The sequence below is a fragment of the Coccidioides immitis genome (assembly GCF_000149335.2).
Source record: "Coccidioides immitis RS genomic scaffold supercont3.5, whole genome shotgun sequence".
Taxonomy (NCBI): Eukaryota; Fungi; Ascomycota; class Eurotiomycetes; order Onygenales; family Onygenaceae; genus Coccidioides; species Coccidioides immitis.
In genome coordinates, this window is record NW_004504307.1 from 2,666,357 (window position 1) to 2,684,834 (window position 18,478).

Here is an 18,478-nt window from a genome sequence, read left to right on the forward strand (position 1 = left end):
CCAAACCATCTCCTCCCATCTCCAAGTTCTTCCGCTTCTTCCACCATCTCCGACCTCCTGTACGGGCCCATCCGTCTTGACATCCGCCACAATGAACAGGACTCCCTCCATCCAGTTTTTAACATCGACACCGTCAAGAAAGGTGAGTTATTCCTTCCCGGCGACTGGTGGCGGCCAGCGGGGTGCTTCCACCCGCTGCACACCTACGGACTACGAGGACTGATGGAATTTTTCTTTGCACATTCTTAGCGTCCCCATGACCAAATATCTGGCTCCAATTCTGAAAGCAGAAGTGAATCTCCCTGGACAGCCCAGGAAGAGGCGTCTAATTCTGCCAACAGCCGTTCATTTGGCGGTGCACGCTCACAGAACCTTCAACTTCCACGAATAAGATATCCCGGGGACGGATACGATTATAGAAGACCTATCATGTCGACCGGAGTGCCTCCACCCCCTCCCTCTTTCCTACAAGCCCAACCGCAGCCAAACGTCATCGACTTGACCCAAGATGACTCTAGCCCTCCCTCTCGCTCACCGCAAAGGTCTTGGATTCCGTCCTCGGGAAGTAGACCAACAGGAGCAAGTCGACCACCGCGGTTCGGAAGGAATATCATGGCAGATGTTGTCAATTTGGAACAAGAACCAGGGCAGTCTCCAAGCAACAACCAACAATCCAGCCCTGAAGTACAGTGGTTAGGATCCATTTCTCGGGGAGCTCGCCCTAGAACACAGCCTCAACAAACTACCTCTTCGGAGCATCATCATAGAGGTTTGCCTTTCAGGAGGGGCGGCCTGATGAATTTACTAAGGGCCGATAGACTGGCCCTAAACCGAACCCAAGAATTCGCGGAAGAGATGGCATTGCGCACAAGGGATATTGTCGCCTTCAGTCATGCTATGACGCCTTTCTGGATTGGTGAAGCGCCTAGGCATGGAATAGATCTGACCATTGATCTTGATAATCCGCAGATGGATTTAACTCTCGTTGGGCTTGAATCGTTGAACCCGGACGGTCGCCCGACTTCTCCAGCGTATCAATCGCCTCCTGCGCCCCCGGCGGGTTTTACTAGGACCGCCGGTGAAGATGATGTCGTAATATGTCCTAATTGCGAGCATGAACTTGGGACTGGGGATGATCCTATACAGAAGCAAGTGTGGGTGGCAAGATCATGCGGTCATGTTAGTACTTCCACACACCCCCAACTCTCTCTCTCTTTTTTTCCTTTTTGTATATCGGTTGCTAATTACATATTAATGTAGGTTTACTGCGGGCTATGTACGAAAAACCGTGCTTCATCTCGTGGGAGGAAAGCAGCCGTACCTGCAAAGACAAGACCTTTCTCAAAGTGTGTGGTCACTGACTGTGGAAAATCAGTCAGTCAACCGAGGACAATGCTCCAAATCTATCTCTGATATTTGGACATTGCTTTTATCCCTATTTTTATCCTGGCTCTCAATTTCTCAAGGTGCATTTTTTTGGCGACGGTGTTTTCCGGGCAGTAATTGGAGGGGGCATGATGGCTATTTTTTATTTCTTTATGATACAGTTTCCATGGTTGAGCCATTTCAAGACAATTGTGCTAAGATGTTCTCGCATTGGCAGTGGATTTTGGCCTGGGATTCATGCTTAAGCTTATAGTGTATTAGGACCATTGGATCGGGCACAAGGGAATGCAATATAGATCGGACAATTGAAATACAAAGTATTTCAAATGGATGATTCTTTATAATAGATAATATGCCACTAAATAAATAAACCCATTGGCAATCTTCATTGAAACTGATCCCCAAACTCCTACGCCGTTCACATGTAACCTCCAAGTAGTACTGTCACGCGCATCATATCATCTTGATGTCGCCATGATAAGGGTCCCAAATACCTCTGACGCTCTCGTTTGTGCTGGAAACAGGATTTCTCACCGTCTTCAGTTTCTCTCCGCTGGCTTCTTTCAAGAGAGTAGCTTTCTGGAGGATCTGATCCTTCTCAAGGTTTCGGACGCAGATGGCTTTCTCGCGGCCATTAATATAATGGCCTTTGATGATAGGGTGTTTGTGCGGTCGCGGTGATATCCGGATTTCGATTTGGGGGTTCTCTGCGGCGAATTTGGGGAGAGCATGGCGGAGGAAGGAGCTGGAATGAGAGCAAAGTGAAGGTTATCAGCAAGCAATGTTTCTGTGAAAAGTGCAGAGCCGTGGCATTAAAAGCCAATGCAAGACAAAGCTACAATGAATAGCTTACTTCATGCCCTTTGAGCTCCCGGCCCAGTCGCAGTAGTGAAAGTCAAGACGCTTGCATTGTAGGATAAATGCGCCCACGCCGTTCTGCACTTGTGGGTTAGTCGAGTCCGTTTCGAGGGGGATTGGACAAGGGTCAAACATACTCGGCCCGTGGCTAACGCCTTCACTCCCTGAATCGGCATTGTGACACTCTGGTTTCCGCACTGTGGTGTTGTTTCTCGAGCTGCCGTCTGCTGTCTTGCGCTCTGGAATTTTTGGAGGAGCCAGTAAATCGAGATCTGATTGGCTGGTAGCACTGCATTTGGGCGCGCTAGCGTGACACTGCCGCTTTACCGAATTGGGATTTTCTCGGCTTCACTTGAAGTCGCCAGTGGCACATCAACAACTCTCTGGCCGACCAGCACAGCGAGACGCGCTCCCAGCTCTGACCACTCTTCCTGTGGCTGTTCTGGGATGTGCTTTTGTTTTCTACATCCCTTTCTCCCATTCTTCAATTTGGACTTACTTTATTTAGTGTCTGTTTTGAACCCTAACTTGCTGCCATAATGACAGACAAGCTTCCTGCCAACCTCCTGGCACTGTTCGCACCTCGGCCGCCACTCAAATATTTAAAGCCTATAGATCGCGCGCCAGAAGACGTTCGACAGAGTGATCTCACTGGAGTCGCCCAGTTTGTCGGCGAACTACAGAACTATGCCGAAGAGGTGCCGTACAATGCAACAGAAAGCTGGCTTCAGCGCAAAGCGAGACAGAAGCAAGAGAAGAAAGAAGAACTGGACAAATATCTCACAGAGGGGCTGAAAACTTGTATGACGGCCATCTAACCTTCCGAACCAATGTTTTATCGGCGGAATCATTTATATTGTTCTCCGTCTGCTAAACTCCCTGTTCAGATGATCCCAGTTCCGACCCGCAAGTTAGAGGCGACCCCTTCAAGACCCTGTTTGTCTCGCGTCTTAGCTACGACGTGAAAGAAGCAGACTTGGAGAGAGAGTTTGGGCGGTTCGGCCCGATCGAAAGGGTAGGTCTGCATTAAACAACGCAAACTTTCAAGTGACTGACCAAGCCGCCCGCTCTAGATTCGAATCGTCACTGATCCATCAAATACGAATCCAAAAAAGAAACATAGAGGCTATGCATTCATTGTCTACGAGCGTGAATTGGATATGAAGGGTACTGAATCCCTTAGCGGCTTCAATCTTTCCTATATTCTCCCCCTCCCCCAAACAAAAAAAAGAAATCCCTTTTCCCCTTTCCGACAGGTCGTCAGGTCAGGTAATGTAAGAGTCATGACTAACACTATGAAACCCATTCGACTATATAGCGGCATACAAAGAAACAGATGGTATTCGCATAAAGGACCGGCGCGTTTTAGTGGATGTTGAACGAGGTCGTACTGTTAAAGGCTGGAAACCGAGACGATTCGGAGGCGGTCTAGGAGGACGAGGATATACAAAAGCAATGCCTTCGCGACCAATGGGACCTGGCGGATTTGCACCTTCTGGCCCCGGTGGGTTCCAAGGTGGTGGTTTCCGTGGTGGTTTCGGAGGTAGAGGTGGATTCCGAGGTGGATTCAGGGGTGATCGTGGATATGGTGGACGTGGGGGTATTGGGTATCAAGGTGGAAGAAGCGGATTTGGAGGTCCTCCTAACGGAATAAGCGCTGGTCAGCCTCCACCCAACGCTCCCTCGGGCCCTGGCGGCGCTCGTGCTGGTGGTCCCGATGATAGACGTGGGGGATACGACGATAGGTCGTATAGAGGCGGCTCCAGATATGACCGATCTGGCGGTGTCACAGGAAGCAACCGTGAACCGGTAAGACCCAGGGATGCATATGATCGAGATAGAGACAGCCACAGGGACCGCGATAGAGATCGAGATCGAGATAGGCGTGACCGTGACAGGGATCGAGGTCGCGATCGGGACCGAGACAGGGATAGGTATAGCCGCCGTGACGATGATTACTCCAGGAAGAGATACCACGACGGTGACGATTATGATGACCCGCGCAGCAAACGGAGATACTAAGATACTGAGTTCTCAACTTCAACACGGGTTTGTTGGTTTCCTTCGTTCGACTTCTACTCTCCCAGGTACCTCTCAGGGTAAGACCAACGATGTTCACGGCTCATCATTCCGTCATGGCCCATGCCGAAAGGGGGATATCCATTGAAAGTCCTTCTAAAGCGTTCTGTCATTAACATCCATTGGTGATCCGACTCGCATAATCCGTTTCACTTTTCGGGCCCCCTTTGCCCAAATGGATTATCGGCTGTCTATTTCTTGGTCGACGGCGAAACATCTGTGGCTTTCCAGCTTGCCTTGCTTATGCTTCTCTCTATTTGCCATTCGAATATTTGTTTTCTTATTTTAGTTTGTATGGGGGTAAGTATGTATATTATGATGAGTTGGAAAGAACGGGCGAATAGGTTTCTTTTTTGTCGGAGTCCTAGGTAAGATCAAGGTAAGGCTGTTTGGCATTTCCCAAACATTCTTCGGTTTGATCCCCTGTGATCCCGCGCAAAAAAATCTCGTAGTCATTTTATATCCCAGACTCTTCGCTAAGACTTTTCTGTAAGGTATCTCTTTATGTACTTCGTAGTTTGTAACGCAACACAAGGACCCACTGCAACCTGTCCTGAATACAAATCAATCCCATCCGAACAAAGGGCGCCGGGAACTCCTTAAACCAAAACTCCAATCGAGATGCGACGAACCGAGACAATATCCCCGCTGATCACCCTGATTTTTGCTTTTTAATGGTCAACTTCCATGCCTTCATCCTTCTGCAAGACCTCCACTTCTCCCGTCTCCTTAGTCCAATGGGCTCTCATCTCAACTCTAAACTCCGCAACCGCGACTCCAAACATCTTCAGCAACGTCGTCTGCCGCGAATCGAGCGTCTCTCCAGCCTTGCACACTTGGTACCCGCCTTCCATATCTAACGTCACTTTACCCCTCACCAATCTTGTGGGCACCCCTAATTTTCTCAAAGTGGGCTCGATTGTATGACTTATCGGCTGGTCGTGCTCTTCGGGGATCTCGCCTGCATGGGCGTATACGATTCCCGAAGGGATTGTAAATGCGCGTGGCGATACATTACCAGCACGAGCAAAGTCCATAGGGTGAAATGACGAGAAGTAGTCGAGGACGGATTTGGGAGAGCGGGAGGTGAAGAGGAGACCGACAGCCCCGTTGAGGTAGGGAGAGAGCTTGTCGAGGTTTGGAGCGAAGGCAGTCTCTGGGTTAGTACCGAGAGCGACGGCCATTACTTTGGTTTTACCAAAAAAGAGTCTGGGGGAAGCTGGTTAGCATCTCACCCTACTATGCTGTTTGCAGCCCAAGATGATGCAGGATGAATGATGACGTACCGTCCGTCTTCCGAAAACTCGGTTCGCACATCTTTTAAGTATGTATTTCGCATATTATCCACCGAGAAAACAAAGAGGTGGTCATAATTAGATACGGCTTCCTGGACGTTGGCGTAGAGTCGGCGGGTTTGCTCTTTGTGGGATTTCTTGGTGACCTTGGACTCGTGGACAATCTTTGCCCGCTTGGAAACAGGCATGATGGGCAATCGCTCTCCTTTCGCTAACCAATCCTCGAGAACAGACTTATGCCAGGTATTGTCTCGAGAAAGAGTACAGGCAAGGAGGAAACCGGGTCAGCGAGCTGTTTGGTCTGACGAACTCAATTTTTTGGGATTTTTTGATTTTCGATAAGATTATGATTGCGCTAGTCCCGACGCGGAAATATGATACGATTAGATAAGCCTAAGGCCGATCAGATAAGATATGACCGCAGCTCGTCGCTGACACGACCGGCATACAGCATCTCGGCAACGGACGAAGACCAATTTTCTCTAAGAAACCGATAAGAATACCTGAACAATTAATGGAGCATCAAACCAGAAGATAACCTTGAATCTGTCTCACAATGATAGATTTTATGGACTATATCCAGCTCACCTTCTCCGATGCCACACACTGGAATAGAGATAATTCCTACACTGCGCTCACCGATACCGCCAATGGTAACATTTTATCCCTGGCGTACCATTTTATTGATAGTAGTTGCAGAGACTAACGCCTTCCATCAACGTGGCCAGCTCTCCTCGATTTTTCCATACCAGAACGGCTCCGCGTTCACCTCTCATCTCTATCCACCCCCCAATTCGCGACCACGTATACACTTGGCACAGTAGGCCTTATCGATGGCTCCATATCGTACTTATTTAGCACCCTGCCGCTGGAGAGCACGCCCAGCAGGAGCACCCTGATCCCGTTGCGGAGATTAGTACCGGGATATAGGCAGATTCATCCTCCATTGGCGCCGGAGAGCCCGAATGAGTCTCGACATGCAGAGCCCAATGAAAGGAGTGAAAAGGCGTTACAAAGCTGGCGAAAGGAGACAATGCTTCACGCCACATTGCATTTGCCCCCTCCAACGACCTTGAACGGCTTATTCCTCCGTCGAATCTCACCCACAACACAGCTCTCTTTGGCAGTATGCTCAACGCAGGCAACGCCGCTGTCTAAATCCACCCCTCAAGCATCAATATTAACGCAGCTGTCCCACGACACCGGAAAGTATAGTGCAGAATTTCTATTCAGCACCGACAATGCACTGTTAGGATTCAAAGGGCTGTGGAACTTCGGGCCCGACCCCAGACATGCGGCGACCGCACAGCGTCCAAGGACTGCATCTCAATCGGTATCATTACTTTCCGCAGGCGGAGAGATGTATTATTCTCCTCTTTCTTCCGTCGTAGGCCTGTCAACAGGCTTACGCTTTACTACCTTGCCAGCAGCATCGGAGTCTACACATTCCTCGTCATCTACGCATCCAGCGCAATCACCCATTTCCACATTTCCATACACGCTTACCCTCACATTGACACCGTTAACTGGCTCCTTGTCGACGACGTATTCTCTCCTCGCGTCGCCGAATTTGGCATTTAGCTCACGATTCGGATTTAACGTGTATAGCTGGGAAAGCGAGATGGTTGCTGGATGCGAGTTGTGGAGACGGAAGAAGAAGCGACATGCAAGCACGTTAAGCGACAAAGATGATCTCTCCTGGGCGAAGAGGAAGATGGGACTGTTACCTCCACTTCCTCCGTCACCGGTGAAAGGGACAAGTGCAAGTGCTGTTACTCCAGCAGGAGAACAGAAGGAATCCGATTCGGTGATAAAGCTCCGCGTGGATCAATCCCTGAACGTCCGACTGCTTTGGGAGGGTAGGGTTAAGGATCTCCTAGTCAGCGCTGGTGTAGGACTGGGGCCATCGTTGCCTTCGATTGGCGGAACCACATATGGGTGGACTGGAGTTGGTGTGTCCGTGTTATATTCAACATGAACGACATCTAGACAATGACTGACAAACAAATGAAAACATAAAATGTATATGGATTTATTTCTATCAGAGATAATCCAAGTAATCAGGTATGTTACAGGAATATTTTATGTTCCGATGGTTGGTTTGCTCCAAAGTCATGAGTTTGTCACTTTTGTTTTCTCATTTAGAGACGAGCATTGACAATGTCAACGACTGCATGGGAGAGTCAGTAGCTATTTAACCTTATGGGGGAAGCAGTAACACTCACATGCTGGCTTCAAACTAGCTCCACCGACCAGGAATCCATCAACATCCGCTTGTTTAGCAAGTTCCTTGCAATTCTTCTCATTGACACTGCCGCCATAGATGATACGGAGGTTCTCAGCAACACTGGGCGAAACGCTCTCCGCGATGTACTTGCGGACTGCAGCATGGACCTCTTGGGCCTGCTCGGTTGTGGCAACCTTGCCGGTTCCAATGGCCCTGCAATCAAAACAAAGCTTCAATTAGCGGCTGAAGACTAAAAGGAATAGCAAGTGTTCCAAACGTACCAGACGGGCTCGTATGCAACAACCAATTTAGACCAGTCCTGGGCGCTGAGTCTGGAAGCAACTGCGCCTAGTTGTCTGGTCACAACATCGACAGTCTTGTCGGCCTCACGCTCCTGTTATGCCTTGCGCGTCAGAAATTTCGCTTCCGTCCGGATCATCTGCATGTGGAAAAGTCCGCACCTCAAGAGTCTCTCCGACGCAGAGAATAACGCTCAATCCGCCATCAATAGCAGACTTGGTCTTGCGTGCAGCAAACTGCCATCATCGATCAGCGGTCAGCGCACAGAAATAATCTTGTGAATAGAGAAAAAGTAAAGTGGGCAAGCGGTCTTTACGTCGTCATCCTCCTTCAAGATAACTCTCCGCTCACTGTGTCCAACCAATGTCCAGGAAATACCGCAGTCCTGCAATTGTTCCACGCTCAACTCACCAGTGTACGCTCCCATGGGCTTATCGAAGACATTCTGAGAGGCAACGCCGATCTTGGGATCGGCAAGGCTACGGGAGAGGATGAGGTAGAGGGAAGGGGGGGAGATGACGACTTCGGTGTTGGGATCGAGATTGGCGCTGTTAAGATTGGTGATGATATCGGTGATGGACTTTTGAGTCCCATTCCTATGTGAATAGAAAAGAAAATCGTTTCAGTCGCGGTAAACAAGTTTTGGCTGCCATTGTTTGGCTAAAGTGGGATGCGGCTTCATATCTAGACTTACATCTTGAAGTTACCGCCAACGAAGAATTTGCGAGCCATGGTTGCTGGATTGGATCTAGCGGATAGAAGTGAAGATAGAGATGAGTAGAGGTAAGCGATTCGGGAGGTTCAAACAGTGTAGTGGAATGCGCTGGAGAAGAATACAGAATACAATCTTGAATTCATGGGCGGGGGAGGGGCACAAAGTGCGGCAGAATTCGGGTTGCATGTCGTCTGCCAAGAAATTACTACAACGTCGTCCTGATCGAGACAGGATGCCATCCGGTCACATCCTCTTGCTAGAACCCTGGATGTCATTTTGTTCAAATCCCACATCTCGGCCTTTGGTCAGAACCGATGTTGGAACTGAAGAATCTGAATTAGCATGACTTGAATGGGAACCCAAATGCAGACTCCCCTGTTGCTCCATAACTACACGTGAAGTACATATTTATTTCTGCCGTTCCTGAATTTGACCGATTCCTCATATTTCGCATCCTGCAGCCGGGGGGCCGGTGAGGATGAGTATCTTGTTCTGCTAGCTCTGTGTACAGAGTAGAGAGGTTCCATATCGCCCAAATCGCTTCAAGTTCATTTCAGGGGCTTCCACCCCTTCAGCGTTCAATGATTATGCCACCGTGGATTGCAGCCCGATGTGTTGGATTGTTCTTTTCCCTGCTTCTTTTTGGCAAAAGGTTTTCTTGCTCATCTTGGTGCTCATAGAGCGAAACCTGCAGCAGTTCGCTTAAGACTAACTAAATGCCTCAAAACTTGTCTAGGACTCAAATGTTAAGAACTTCATACGCCGTTAGAGGTTTATTTCGCTCTTTAGTAGCGAACTGTTGACCCTGATAAATTCTAAGCTAAGTGGCACATTTGGATTATTAAAACTCCTCTTAACTTCATAACTATTCAACATAGTCATTAGCTAAATGCCAAATGACTGCTGGATCAATCTAAGGTTGACTAGAAACAAAATCCAAGACAGCAGACTAGGGACACTGCGCATAAGGATACAGTTCTCCGAAGATGTATTCTGTCAACATGACATATAATATTTGGTATACAAAGGAAGAAAAAGCAGAGGGACGGTCCCAAAAATGGAACGGCTCGAGGCTGGAATCAAGTGAATGCATGTGTAATTTACTACACCATATCACACTTGTTCATGAAAACCTTTCCCGGAACGAAAGTTTTAGCCGAAAGAAGATGAACATCAAACAGAAAGGGTAGTTAAGTACCACTTAAGAAAGAGTGCAGGATGGGCGTATGTTCAAGGTCAATGCCACTGAACAAATCAGGCTCCTGGTTTGCTTCGAAAAGTAACACGGCTTCCTTCTCGGATATCAGCCGTGATAGAACACACAAACGAAATGAAGGTCATGCCACATCCAATCCAGTTTGGAAGGCTGTTCATGATGATACAAAAACTTCTGGAAGCAAAGCAAAAAAAAAAAAAAAAAAAAAAAAAAAAAAGGAAGAAGAAAAGAAAAGAAAAGAAAGACAAAAAAGAAAAAAAAACGAAAAAGAAAAATCTTTTAAAACCGAACACCGTACACGGTCATCCTTACAATGGGTATCCCTGTATCCCAGCTTTCCTAGTTTACCGTTCCTTGCGCAAATAATATCACAAACACTGAATAGCAGATAAAAACGAAACAATAGTACACTTAACGAAACAGGGGGCGTTCTGCCCCATGGTACATCGAGCCGCGTCGGCGAGGAGCCTCGAACTTGGAACGGAAACGACCGCGATCTTGATCGTCGTAGGAATCAACGACGGATGATCGACGCTCAGCACGCCCGGCTCGCTCCATTCTCATCTCACGACGCTTCACGTCCCACTCACGGCGTTTCAGGTCGTCCTCTTTCAGCTGCAGACGTTTTCTCCAGATGTAGTCGATTTCTTTTTGACGCTCCATCTCCTCACGCTCCCATTCTCTCTGGATCAGAATGTCATTGGTCAAGCTTGTATATCGAAACGGAGATTTGTCTCGAGATGAAATAGAGGTCTGTGCAGACCGTCCTCCATGGATTAACTTCAACGATGGGCGAGAACTATAGGAAACCGATGCCGAACGGATAAGCGGCCCGCGGTGCATGCCTGTAGCTGGAATAATATCGACCTCTCCACGGCTATATTGACTATCTCGGCTTCGCGGGCTAGCGGGGTATTTAGACCCGGGACGGCGGTGTCTGCGGTAACCAGAGGTGGGCTCGTTACTTTCCCTAGACGCATGTTGTGATCCTCCGGTTCTATAATTCTTGCTTTCGAAGTCGTCAGCGATGAATGAATCATCAGTTTCCGACGAGTCGTCAACGTGTTCGAAGAGCTCAGACTCATTATCCCCGTTGCTGCTATCCTCAAGCCACTGATCGACGGCATATATGTTTTTGGGTGTGATTTTTTTGCCCACATGCACTATCTCAGGCGCCTCATGCATTTGCTTCACTTGAACTGGCGTCTCTTGTTTAAGTGACCGAGGCAAGGACTGGTGATCAGGTACTGAATGAATTGGCGGGACTGGGGGAATATGTGGATGGGATTGACGTGGTGGTCCATTCACGACTTGAACACCGGGCGGGATATTTCCTTGTCTCGTTGGATGCATCGGTGGAAAAGCACCTTTGGGGACAGATAATCTCTCGGAGTGTTGTGGAGGCGGATGATGTGATGGTGGCGGTGGTGGTGGTGGCGGTGGTGGTTGCAGGTTAGGTTGGGGCTGGGGTTGTGCTTGGGGATGAACTTGCTGCGGTTGCGGAAATGGTGGTAGGGGCTGTTGTTGAAGTGGCTGTGGGCGAGGGTCGGCTTGCGCTCCATGTCCTGGACCCGTACCAGCGTATGATGGCAATGTGGGTGGGTGAGTGGCCTGAGGCCGAGCGCTTCCAGCACCTCCCGAGATAGGATGTGGCTGTGAGGCATCATAATGAAACGAGACTCTTGGACGAGGTTGGCCTCGTACGTTTCCCTTAACGTTGGATGCTGGGTCATTCTTAAAGCGAGGTGATTTCTTCTGCGAATTCCGAGGTGACAATGAAACGCCGGGCTTTAGCGTCTTTTCCAAAACCAAATTGATAGTTGTAGTAACTAACATCGCGGTGAACCCTCGACGGCCGGTTTCCTTATTGATGGCTTGGATATAAATAACGTTCCAGTTAAACCGACCGTCTTTCCTTCTTAACTCCTCTATCAGGTCGTCGATTTGCTTGCGCTTCAACCGGCCAAGGCTGCTGTAGGTTTTTGCAACGGAGCCTTTCTTTTGCCCTTTAACGAGTTTACGAAGATCTTCCTGGGTTAAATTCATTCGTGACTTCGTAACGCGAGACCAATCCGGCTCCTGGCCAAGTACGGTAGGCTTCGCGCGATACAAAGACCACCCTTGGTATGGCTCTCTTCCCTCGTCTTCGTCTTCGTCTTCGTCCTCGTCACAGCTATCTTCCTCGTCGGTAAAAGAGTTGTCTTTCTGGAGAAATAGGTTCCGGTCTAACTTTTCCTGGGCTGCACCGCGAACGAGCACAGGATCAAGATTGAGCTTTTTGAACTGAGCATTGACTTCATCCAGCGGGATGGACTGGTTGGCATTGGGTAGCCCATTGACATGAGCTCGTGCCATCTCCCTTTTCAGGAGCTCTGGGTGGTGTGCATGAGGGACTTGTGGCGGTGGCATCGGCGGCCGAAAATTGGAATTCTCGTTCGACATGGCAGCCACAGGTTAGAGCTGGCCTGATAAAGTGGCCGCTTCTAATAACGACGGTTAATGACTGTGATGAACAATAGAACGAGATATGATTGAATCAAACGACATGTTGTGTAGCGAGCGAGGAGGAAAGAGCTTGACATATATACCTAGTGCGCTAGAGACTTTCACAGTTGGGAGGGTCTACGATTTGTCAAATTGACACACACTCAAGATTGCGTTTATAGAAAACGCCTTTCCCGTAATCGGCAATCGTAACAAGGCAAAGCAGACAATAAAGGGCTGTGAAACGCGAATTTCGAGCCTTGGAATAGGGGAGCCTTCTTCCCACACACCATCTAAATAAAAAAAGTAAAAATAAAAAATTGGAGAGCGAAAACCTCCATGGACATAAGGATGGAAAAAAAAATAATCGAGACAAAGTTTGGGATCTAGTTTGTCAGGAGACCGAAAACTCAATTCTTTACTCTCCCTTCCCTTGAGTCAGAGTACTTGCTGCAGATTGTTCCCCGGTATTCGGGAGCCTGATGCAACAATAGAACTGCTGCCTTGTGGCGTAGTCCCAACTCAAATGCAGGACAAGGGCAGGGTCTAATGATTGATTGGCTCAGAGGCGGTGTTGACAAGAGGGGATTGTCGAATCGGTGATATTGGGGGCATGGGCCGGCGCCCTGTTAGAGTGAGCAGCTGAAACGGCCCTTCGCGGTGGAGCTGGGCCATCACGAGTTTGCTTGATAAGCCACTCAACTGCTTGAAACTGAGGTTGAGCCTGGATGATTCTGATGAAAAGAAGACGGGAGATGGTCACGCCACTACCATCATCGACTACCAAAGGCCCCAGAAGAGGCCAAACAACGTCCAGCTCCTCGGCCATACCCTTTCGCCTTCACATAGTCATCATCGTGCGAAGGCAGCTCATAATGGTTCGGGAGGACAAATTCCCAACGTTTCACCGCAAGTAGTCGTGTTGGATATCAACCCACCAGAAAAGCACTGGACGGGTTGCCCCCCTCCAAGGTGGGATTTTGACCAGGGATGCCCCTCACCGTTTTCCGCTTTGTGCGGATCACATGATTGCCAAGGGCACACTCCAACCATTTTCCAAGGTAGTTGGTACGAAGCTGTGGCTCAAACTAGCAGGGTCGCTGGAAGGCTGTGGCTGGATGGCTGCAAGATGTCGTCAGGCTGACTCCATGATGGTCTGCAGGACCAGGTCTTCTCGTACTGATAGGCTGAATCGCGATGGCCGACGTTGGCGGGCAGAGGAGTTGGTTGGCTGGTTGGCTGCCGGGCTGCTTTGGTGGGGGAGTCGGCGCTAAACCCGATCTGGCTTAGTTGGCCCGTAGGCCTCCCGCCGTAACTCTCCACAGCGACTTGAAGGGTTGTCAGTGGTCAAGGGCAATATTACCGAAGACGGATAACGTCAGGAGGCAACTAGATGAATTTCTCCTTCAATCCAATCATGGCGAGTAAAAGAAACGTAGATGACATCCGGGCATACGTCCAGAAACTTTTTCAGCCCCAAAAGACGTCCTGTCACTGGCAAATGGCTCTCATAATACACCTAAAAACGGAATAATGCCAAATTTCAAGCCCCCTGGCAGCGTATGAATACAGTACCTGCTAAATCACCAGCTTCCTTTTTTCATATTGTTTGGGTAGATCGCCTTTCTCAAGATCAGGAGACAGGGCTGTGTGTACCAAGTACAGTACAGTGCTCTATATTCTGTACGTAGGGCATACGTGTTCTGGAATACGCGCTTCGAAAGCAGCAGTCGTGGAAGTGCCATTTCAGCCTTGTGGGACTTGGATGTAGTCATGTGTGCATGTACGTACTCCAGTGCGCATGCTTAATACAATATCATTGTCTTTCTGTCCTCAAGTCTTGTGATTGGTGCGACCCGGTCCTCGTACTGTACCATCCAAGACGCACACAATGTAGGAAGCTTGGAGGGCGAAATAGCGGACAAGCCTGGTCATAGATCATGACTCTCTCGCGGATTCTTTGTCCGTGACGCCCTGCATCTTCCAGTTTTCCCCGTGCGAGGCGGTTACCTTCCGTATCAGCCTTGACCTTACCGAGCAACACGAAGGACTCGGCATTCCTCTTCCTGTTAAAACAGCAAATTGAACAAAGTCAAATGAAAGATTCCCCAAGAATTTCTCCACGGTGTAGCACTGATATGCACTCAATCAAGCCTCACTTTCAAACTATGTCTGCTGAGCAAGACGCGTTCGGCTCCTTTTGAGCTTTTACACGAGAGGCATTGCGCCTTGCGGTCGACTGCTGACTGGATGACATAAGATATACCTTGATGCTGGACTCGGAACGCTTCAGCCTCTAGCGGCAAGTTTCCAAGTGTAGCGCCAAATATTGGACGTGGATTTTATGGAAACGGAGAATTGCTCCTGTTCAGCCGCAACCCGATCGATGCGGTGGGGGTTAAGGGTTATTTCGGAGCCGCAATGCTCTAAGCAATGACAAGGTAATAAATATGCAGAGTGCTCCTCTCAAATCAAAGAGCCGGAACAACAAAACATGGCGTTAACCGCTCCGCCACAGTTGGCATCCGATCATTCCTGTCCTTGTTCATCGGTAAGTCCTCATAATGCAAAAGGCGGCCAGTGACCAAGTATTCTGCTGCTCTGTACCAATGTACCAATGTAAAATAGTAAAAAGGCGGTGAGGCCCGTTGCAGCTTCATTATGGCAGCCTTTTAAAGAGTGACGGACCAAATCGAGATTCAAGTCTGGGTTTCCTTGAAAAAGGCCATTGGAGAGATTTGCATAGCCCACAGGTCATGTTTGACCTCTGGAAGACGGCGAATTGGCTATGGCAAAGAGAGCAAGAGGTACATACCATGTGGGTATGTCCGTTCAACCAGTTTAGCTTATCACGCTTTTTCCTGCTGCCAATCACCTTGAACTCATCTTTGATGCCTTAATGATGAAGACAAACAAACCCATGGGGCAAGCTTGAACAAAGTGGCTTGGCATGCTGGTCCAAATTCCGTGTGGCCGGTTTTAGTTAGCACGCCAAGCTCCACATTGTGAGTTCCGATCATCCTGCGCTCAACATCTCGCATCTTCAGAAAACAGTTTCACCTCTTTTTCCGCTCGGGCTTTGGCTAGTTGACTAATATGTCCGCTGAACCAGCAATGGATTTTCAGTTGAAGGTTTTCCTAGTTGTTCCCTTCATAGATTTTCAGTTGCCTGTCGTCTTCTTCTGTGGCTCTCCCAATCACGCCGCTCGCAATAATAGCAGGGTTCAATGTTCACGCAAGCCAAAATGGCGCTCAGATATATATACTTTGATCCATTGACTCTGAAGTCCTTGTGCTCGAACTTCCAGCCAAACGCTGGCTTCTTCAAAGGAGGGTGGCTGAAAACGGACAATGGACAGATTAGCGAGGGCTTAACGCCAGCAGCCGAGAGGGCATACTAATAAGCGAGGAATTCTTTCATTTGGCCAATTAAGCAAGTCAGTTGCGAAAGCATAACCCGTTTGGCTGATTCATTTCCTTGATAATAGCGGCATTGATCTGTCGCAAAAGCTTTTTGAGAAGGCATTTTAAGCTTCTCCTTACTAGCGGTCTTCCCCCGCATTTCCTCAAATTTCTCCGCATTTTGTCAGAGCAGCAGGCTGCAATATGGGTCGGCTACTATTAAATCTGCCAGCGAAGATAAAGCTACTAATTAGCTTCGCTGGATCTTTGAAACGCGGCGTCCACTTTTAGATGCTGGTACCTTAACTTTATAAAACTTGTCTAACAAATGCCGAGAGTACCTCGGACAAGCAACGACTCTCCCCTCAACCAACCGGCTAAAAGGGCCTCAATTGCAAATTGTCCTTGTTCAGCGTTGTGAGACTGGAGACTCCTGTAGCTACTCCACAATCATGATCCGGCTCAGCACTTGCTTCTTTCTCGAGATCGGCTGCTTGACCCATTATCCTGGATTCCTCCGCTCTGATCTCCAAGCTATATAGGCCTGCATGTCCCAATCTGTCGGGACCATGTGTAGTTATATATAGGCTTTTGAATACCAGTTACTCTTCACTCCCCTTTATCCTGTTTTCGATTTCCCCCAGACGACGTGATTGATGCCGTTGAACTTCAGGTTCAATCGCAAAAATGGGTAAACTCGTCCCCAACGCCTTCAACCTTGCGGTTGTCATATTCGTGGCCCTGGGCTCGACAGCCTGCAGCTATGGCATGGCCATCATTAGCTCGACCATCGGCCAACCAAGCTTTTATCACGACTTCAACCTTGCCAAGCAGGGGGAACCTGGCTATGGTAGGACATCGAGCCTTATTGGGGCCATGAACGGTCTGAACTCTGCTGGATCTGCTTTCGGTTGTGCCTTTCTCTCCTGGTCTGCAGATCGGTATGGGAGATTGCGCTCCCTACAGATAGGTTCTCTGATCCTCGTCATTGGAGCTGCCCTATGCGCTGGCTCTGTGAACATGGCGATGTTTTTGGTCGCACGATTCATTGCTGGATTCGGTATTGGTATCTTGGTCACTGGCATTCCGATGTAGGTGACTCTCGGCCTTTGTTTGATATTGTACAAGGCGGTATTGACCCCATGTCTTCTTGGTTGACTAGGTATCAAGCTGAAGCGTCTGCTCCGAGTTCCCGCGGATTCATGGTATCTATGCACGGCATCATGTTTGCAGTTGGATATTCACTGGCATCCTGGATCGGCTTCGGGTGCTATTTCATGTCGGCTGCTGGAAATATGTCTTCTTTCGCTTGGCGATTTCCTCTTGCCTTCCAGGCAGCTCCAGCAATTCTCTTGATCATTGGTTCTCCGTGGCTTCCATACTCGCCACGTTGGCTCCTCGAAAAAGGCCGCTCGGAAGAGGCTCGCGAGGTCTTGATTCGCCTGCATCGCACAGCGGATGATCCACAAAACATTGAGGCCGAAAAGGAATTTTTCCAAATGAAGAAGCAGCTCGAGCTTGATCGTGAGATTAAACAGAACACGGGTAAATGGGATATTCTCAAGACTGGTCCTAACCGCCGTCGGGCGCTTGTTGGATTTGCGCTCATGTTTGGAAACCAGTTCACCGTATGTCTTGGGAGTAAATTTTACTGTGCACGTCATTCTACGCATACTAATAACTCATTCATTTAGGGTGTGCTCATTATTGCCAACTATGGGGTCCTCCTTTACGCCTCACTCGGTATGAAGACTTTCATGCCTCTTCTTCTCTCCGCTCTCTGGGTCACAGCCTCCTTTCCTGGCAACGTCTTCACTGCCTTCTTTGTCGACCGGCTTGGGCGCCGGTTTTTCCTCCTCACAGGGCTTGGAGGCATTCTTTTCACCCTTATCATGGAATGCTGGACCCAAGCTGTCTACCTCGGAACCGACAACGCAGCAGGTCAAAAAGCAGCGGTATTTTTCCTCTTCCTATTCATCTTCTTCTGGTCTACCTTTATCGATGCCACGCAATTCCTGTATCTCGCCGAAATATTTCCCACCCAAACACGCAGTCAAGGGATGGCGTTGGGCATGGCTGGAATGTTCGCTGCTACGATTATCTTGCTCATCTCTGGCCCAATTGCCCTAGATCAGATCACGTGGAAATTCTTCTTTGTGCTTATAATCCCTACGGCGCTACATCTGGCTGGCGTGTATTTCTTCTACCCAGAGACTAAGCAGAGAAGCTTGGAGGATATCAACGCCGCTTTTGGAGAGAAGGTCGCTGTACGCCTCTATGGTGCTACGGAGGAAGAGGAAGAGATGTATGCTAAAGCTCTTGAGGCGCGGGAGCCCGGCGCTAGTGGTGATATGGGAACCATTCCGTCGTCAGAGGACGAGAAGTCCGCTGCTCATGTCGAGGCCGCCTCGAAGGTCTAAAAAGTACAGAGCTAGAGGGTGTTTTCTGGGCCTTAAGCATACCGTTGTTTGTTGGTAAAGTTCAAGCTCACTATACAGGTTGCGTAGAGTCGACAC

At 48.9% G+C, this 18,478-nt stretch overlaps 10 protein-coding genes across 10 annotated transcripts; 5 read left to right on the plus strand and 5 right to left on the minus strand.

Annotated features, from left to right (window-relative positions):
• The first annotated feature begins 22 nt into the window (after positions 1-22).
• On the plus strand, positions 23-1,694 carry CIMG_09356 (uncharacterized protein). Its single transcript, XM_001239734.2, has 3 exons — positions 23-142; positions 250-1,179; positions 1,261-1,694. The coding sequence occupies exons 1-3, from the start codon at positions 92-94 to the stop codon at positions 1,411-1,413; spliced, it is 1,134 nt and encodes a 377-aa protein (XP_001239735.1). The 5' UTR covers positions 23-91; the 3' UTR covers positions 1,414-1,694.
• Positions 1,590-2,434, minus strand: CIMG_09357 (mitochondrial 54S ribosomal protein MRPL51). Its single transcript, XM_001239735.2, has 3 exons — positions 2,382-2,434; positions 2,240-2,322; positions 1,590-2,131 (listed from the first exon to the last, which is right to left on the minus strand). Exons 1-3 carry the CDS (start codon positions 2,418-2,420, stop codon positions 1,840-1,842), a joined length of 414 nt encoding a protein of 137 aa, XP_001239736.1. The 5' UTR covers positions 2,421-2,434; the 3' UTR covers positions 1,590-1,839.
• Positions 2,435-2,642: 208 nt separating this feature from the next.
• On the plus strand, positions 2,643-5,533 carry CIMG_09358 (U1 small nuclear ribonucleoprotein). The gene is made up of 4 exons (XM_001239736.2): positions 2,643-3,045; positions 3,132-3,259; positions 3,318-3,411; positions 3,563-5,533. Exons 1-4 carry the CDS (start codon positions 2,784-2,786, stop codon positions 4,264-4,266), a joined length of 1,188 nt encoding a protein of 395 aa, XP_001239737.1. The 5' UTR covers positions 2,643-2,783; the 3' UTR covers positions 4,267-5,533.
• CIMG_09359 (mRNA turnover protein MRT4) lies at positions 3,585-5,890 on the minus strand. The gene is made up of 2 exons (XM_001239737.2): positions 5,610-5,890; positions 3,585-5,532 (listed from the first exon to the last, which is right to left on the minus strand). Exons 1-2 carry the CDS (start codon positions 5,804-5,806, stop codon positions 4,995-4,997), a joined length of 735 nt encoding a protein of 244 aa, XP_001239738.1. The 5' UTR covers positions 5,807-5,890; the 3' UTR covers positions 3,585-4,994.
• Positions 5,891-6,080: 190 nt separating this feature from the next.
• On the plus strand, positions 6,081-7,639 carry CIMG_09360 (mitochondrial distribution and morphology protein 10). The gene is made up of 2 exons (XM_001239738.2): positions 6,081-6,271; positions 6,347-7,639. Exons 1-2 carry the CDS (start codon positions 6,175-6,177, stop codon positions 7,594-7,596), a joined length of 1,347 nt encoding a protein of 448 aa, XP_001239739.1. The 5' UTR covers positions 6,081-6,174; the 3' UTR covers positions 7,597-7,639.
• CIMG_09361 (triosephosphate isomerase) lies at positions 6,877-8,956 on the minus strand. The gene is made up of 6 exons (XM_001239739.2): positions 8,840-8,956; positions 8,462-8,741; positions 8,307-8,381; positions 8,127-8,239; positions 7,844-8,058; positions 6,877-7,788 (listed from the first exon to the last, which is right to left on the minus strand). The coding sequence occupies exons 1-6, from the start codon at positions 8,875-8,877 to the stop codon at positions 7,760-7,762; spliced, it is 750 nt and encodes a 249-aa protein (XP_001239740.1). The 5' UTR covers positions 8,878-8,956; the 3' UTR covers positions 6,877-7,759.
• Positions 8,957-10,395: 1,439 nt separating this feature from the next.
• Positions 10,396-12,518, minus strand: CIMG_09362 (uncharacterized protein; the record flags this gene model as incomplete). Its single annotated transcript, XM_001239740.2, has 1 exon — positions 10,396-12,518. One exon carries the CDS (start codon positions 12,516-12,518, stop codon positions 10,488-10,490), a length of 2,031 nt encoding a protein of 676 aa, XP_001239741.1. The 3' UTR covers positions 10,396-10,487.
• Positions 12,519-12,622: 104 nt separating this feature from the next.
• On the minus strand, positions 12,623-14,305 carry CIMG_13604 (uncharacterized protein; the record flags this gene model as incomplete). The annotated part of the gene is made up of 3 exons (XM_004444838.1): positions 12,623-13,888; positions 14,017-14,048; positions 14,259-14,305. The coding sequence occupies 3 exons, from the start codon at positions 14,303-14,305 to the stop codon at positions 13,644-13,646; spliced, it is 324 nt and encodes a 107-aa protein (XP_004444895.1). The 3' UTR covers positions 12,623-13,643.
• A 749-nt stretch (positions 14,306-15,054) lies between these two features.
• CIMG_13605 (uncharacterized protein) lies at positions 15,055-15,839 on the plus strand (the record flags this gene model as incomplete). The annotated part of the gene is made up of 4 exons (XM_004444839.1): positions 15,055-15,111; positions 15,215-15,382; positions 15,544-15,565; positions 15,718-15,839. The coding sequence occupies 4 exons, from the start codon at positions 15,055-15,057 to the stop codon at positions 15,837-15,839; spliced, it is 369 nt and encodes a 122-aa protein (XP_004444896.1).
• Positions 15,840-16,649: 810 nt separating this feature from the next.
• On the plus strand, positions 16,650-18,382 carry CIMG_09364 (sugar porter (SP) family MFS transporter; the record flags this gene model as incomplete). The annotated part of the gene is made up of 3 exons (XM_001239742.1): positions 16,650-17,053; positions 17,125-17,590; positions 17,657-18,382. The coding sequence occupies 3 exons, from the start codon at positions 16,650-16,652 to the stop codon at positions 18,380-18,382; spliced, it is 1,596 nt and encodes a 531-aa protein (XP_001239743.1).
• Between the last annotated feature and the right edge of the window lie 96 nt (positions 18,383-18,478).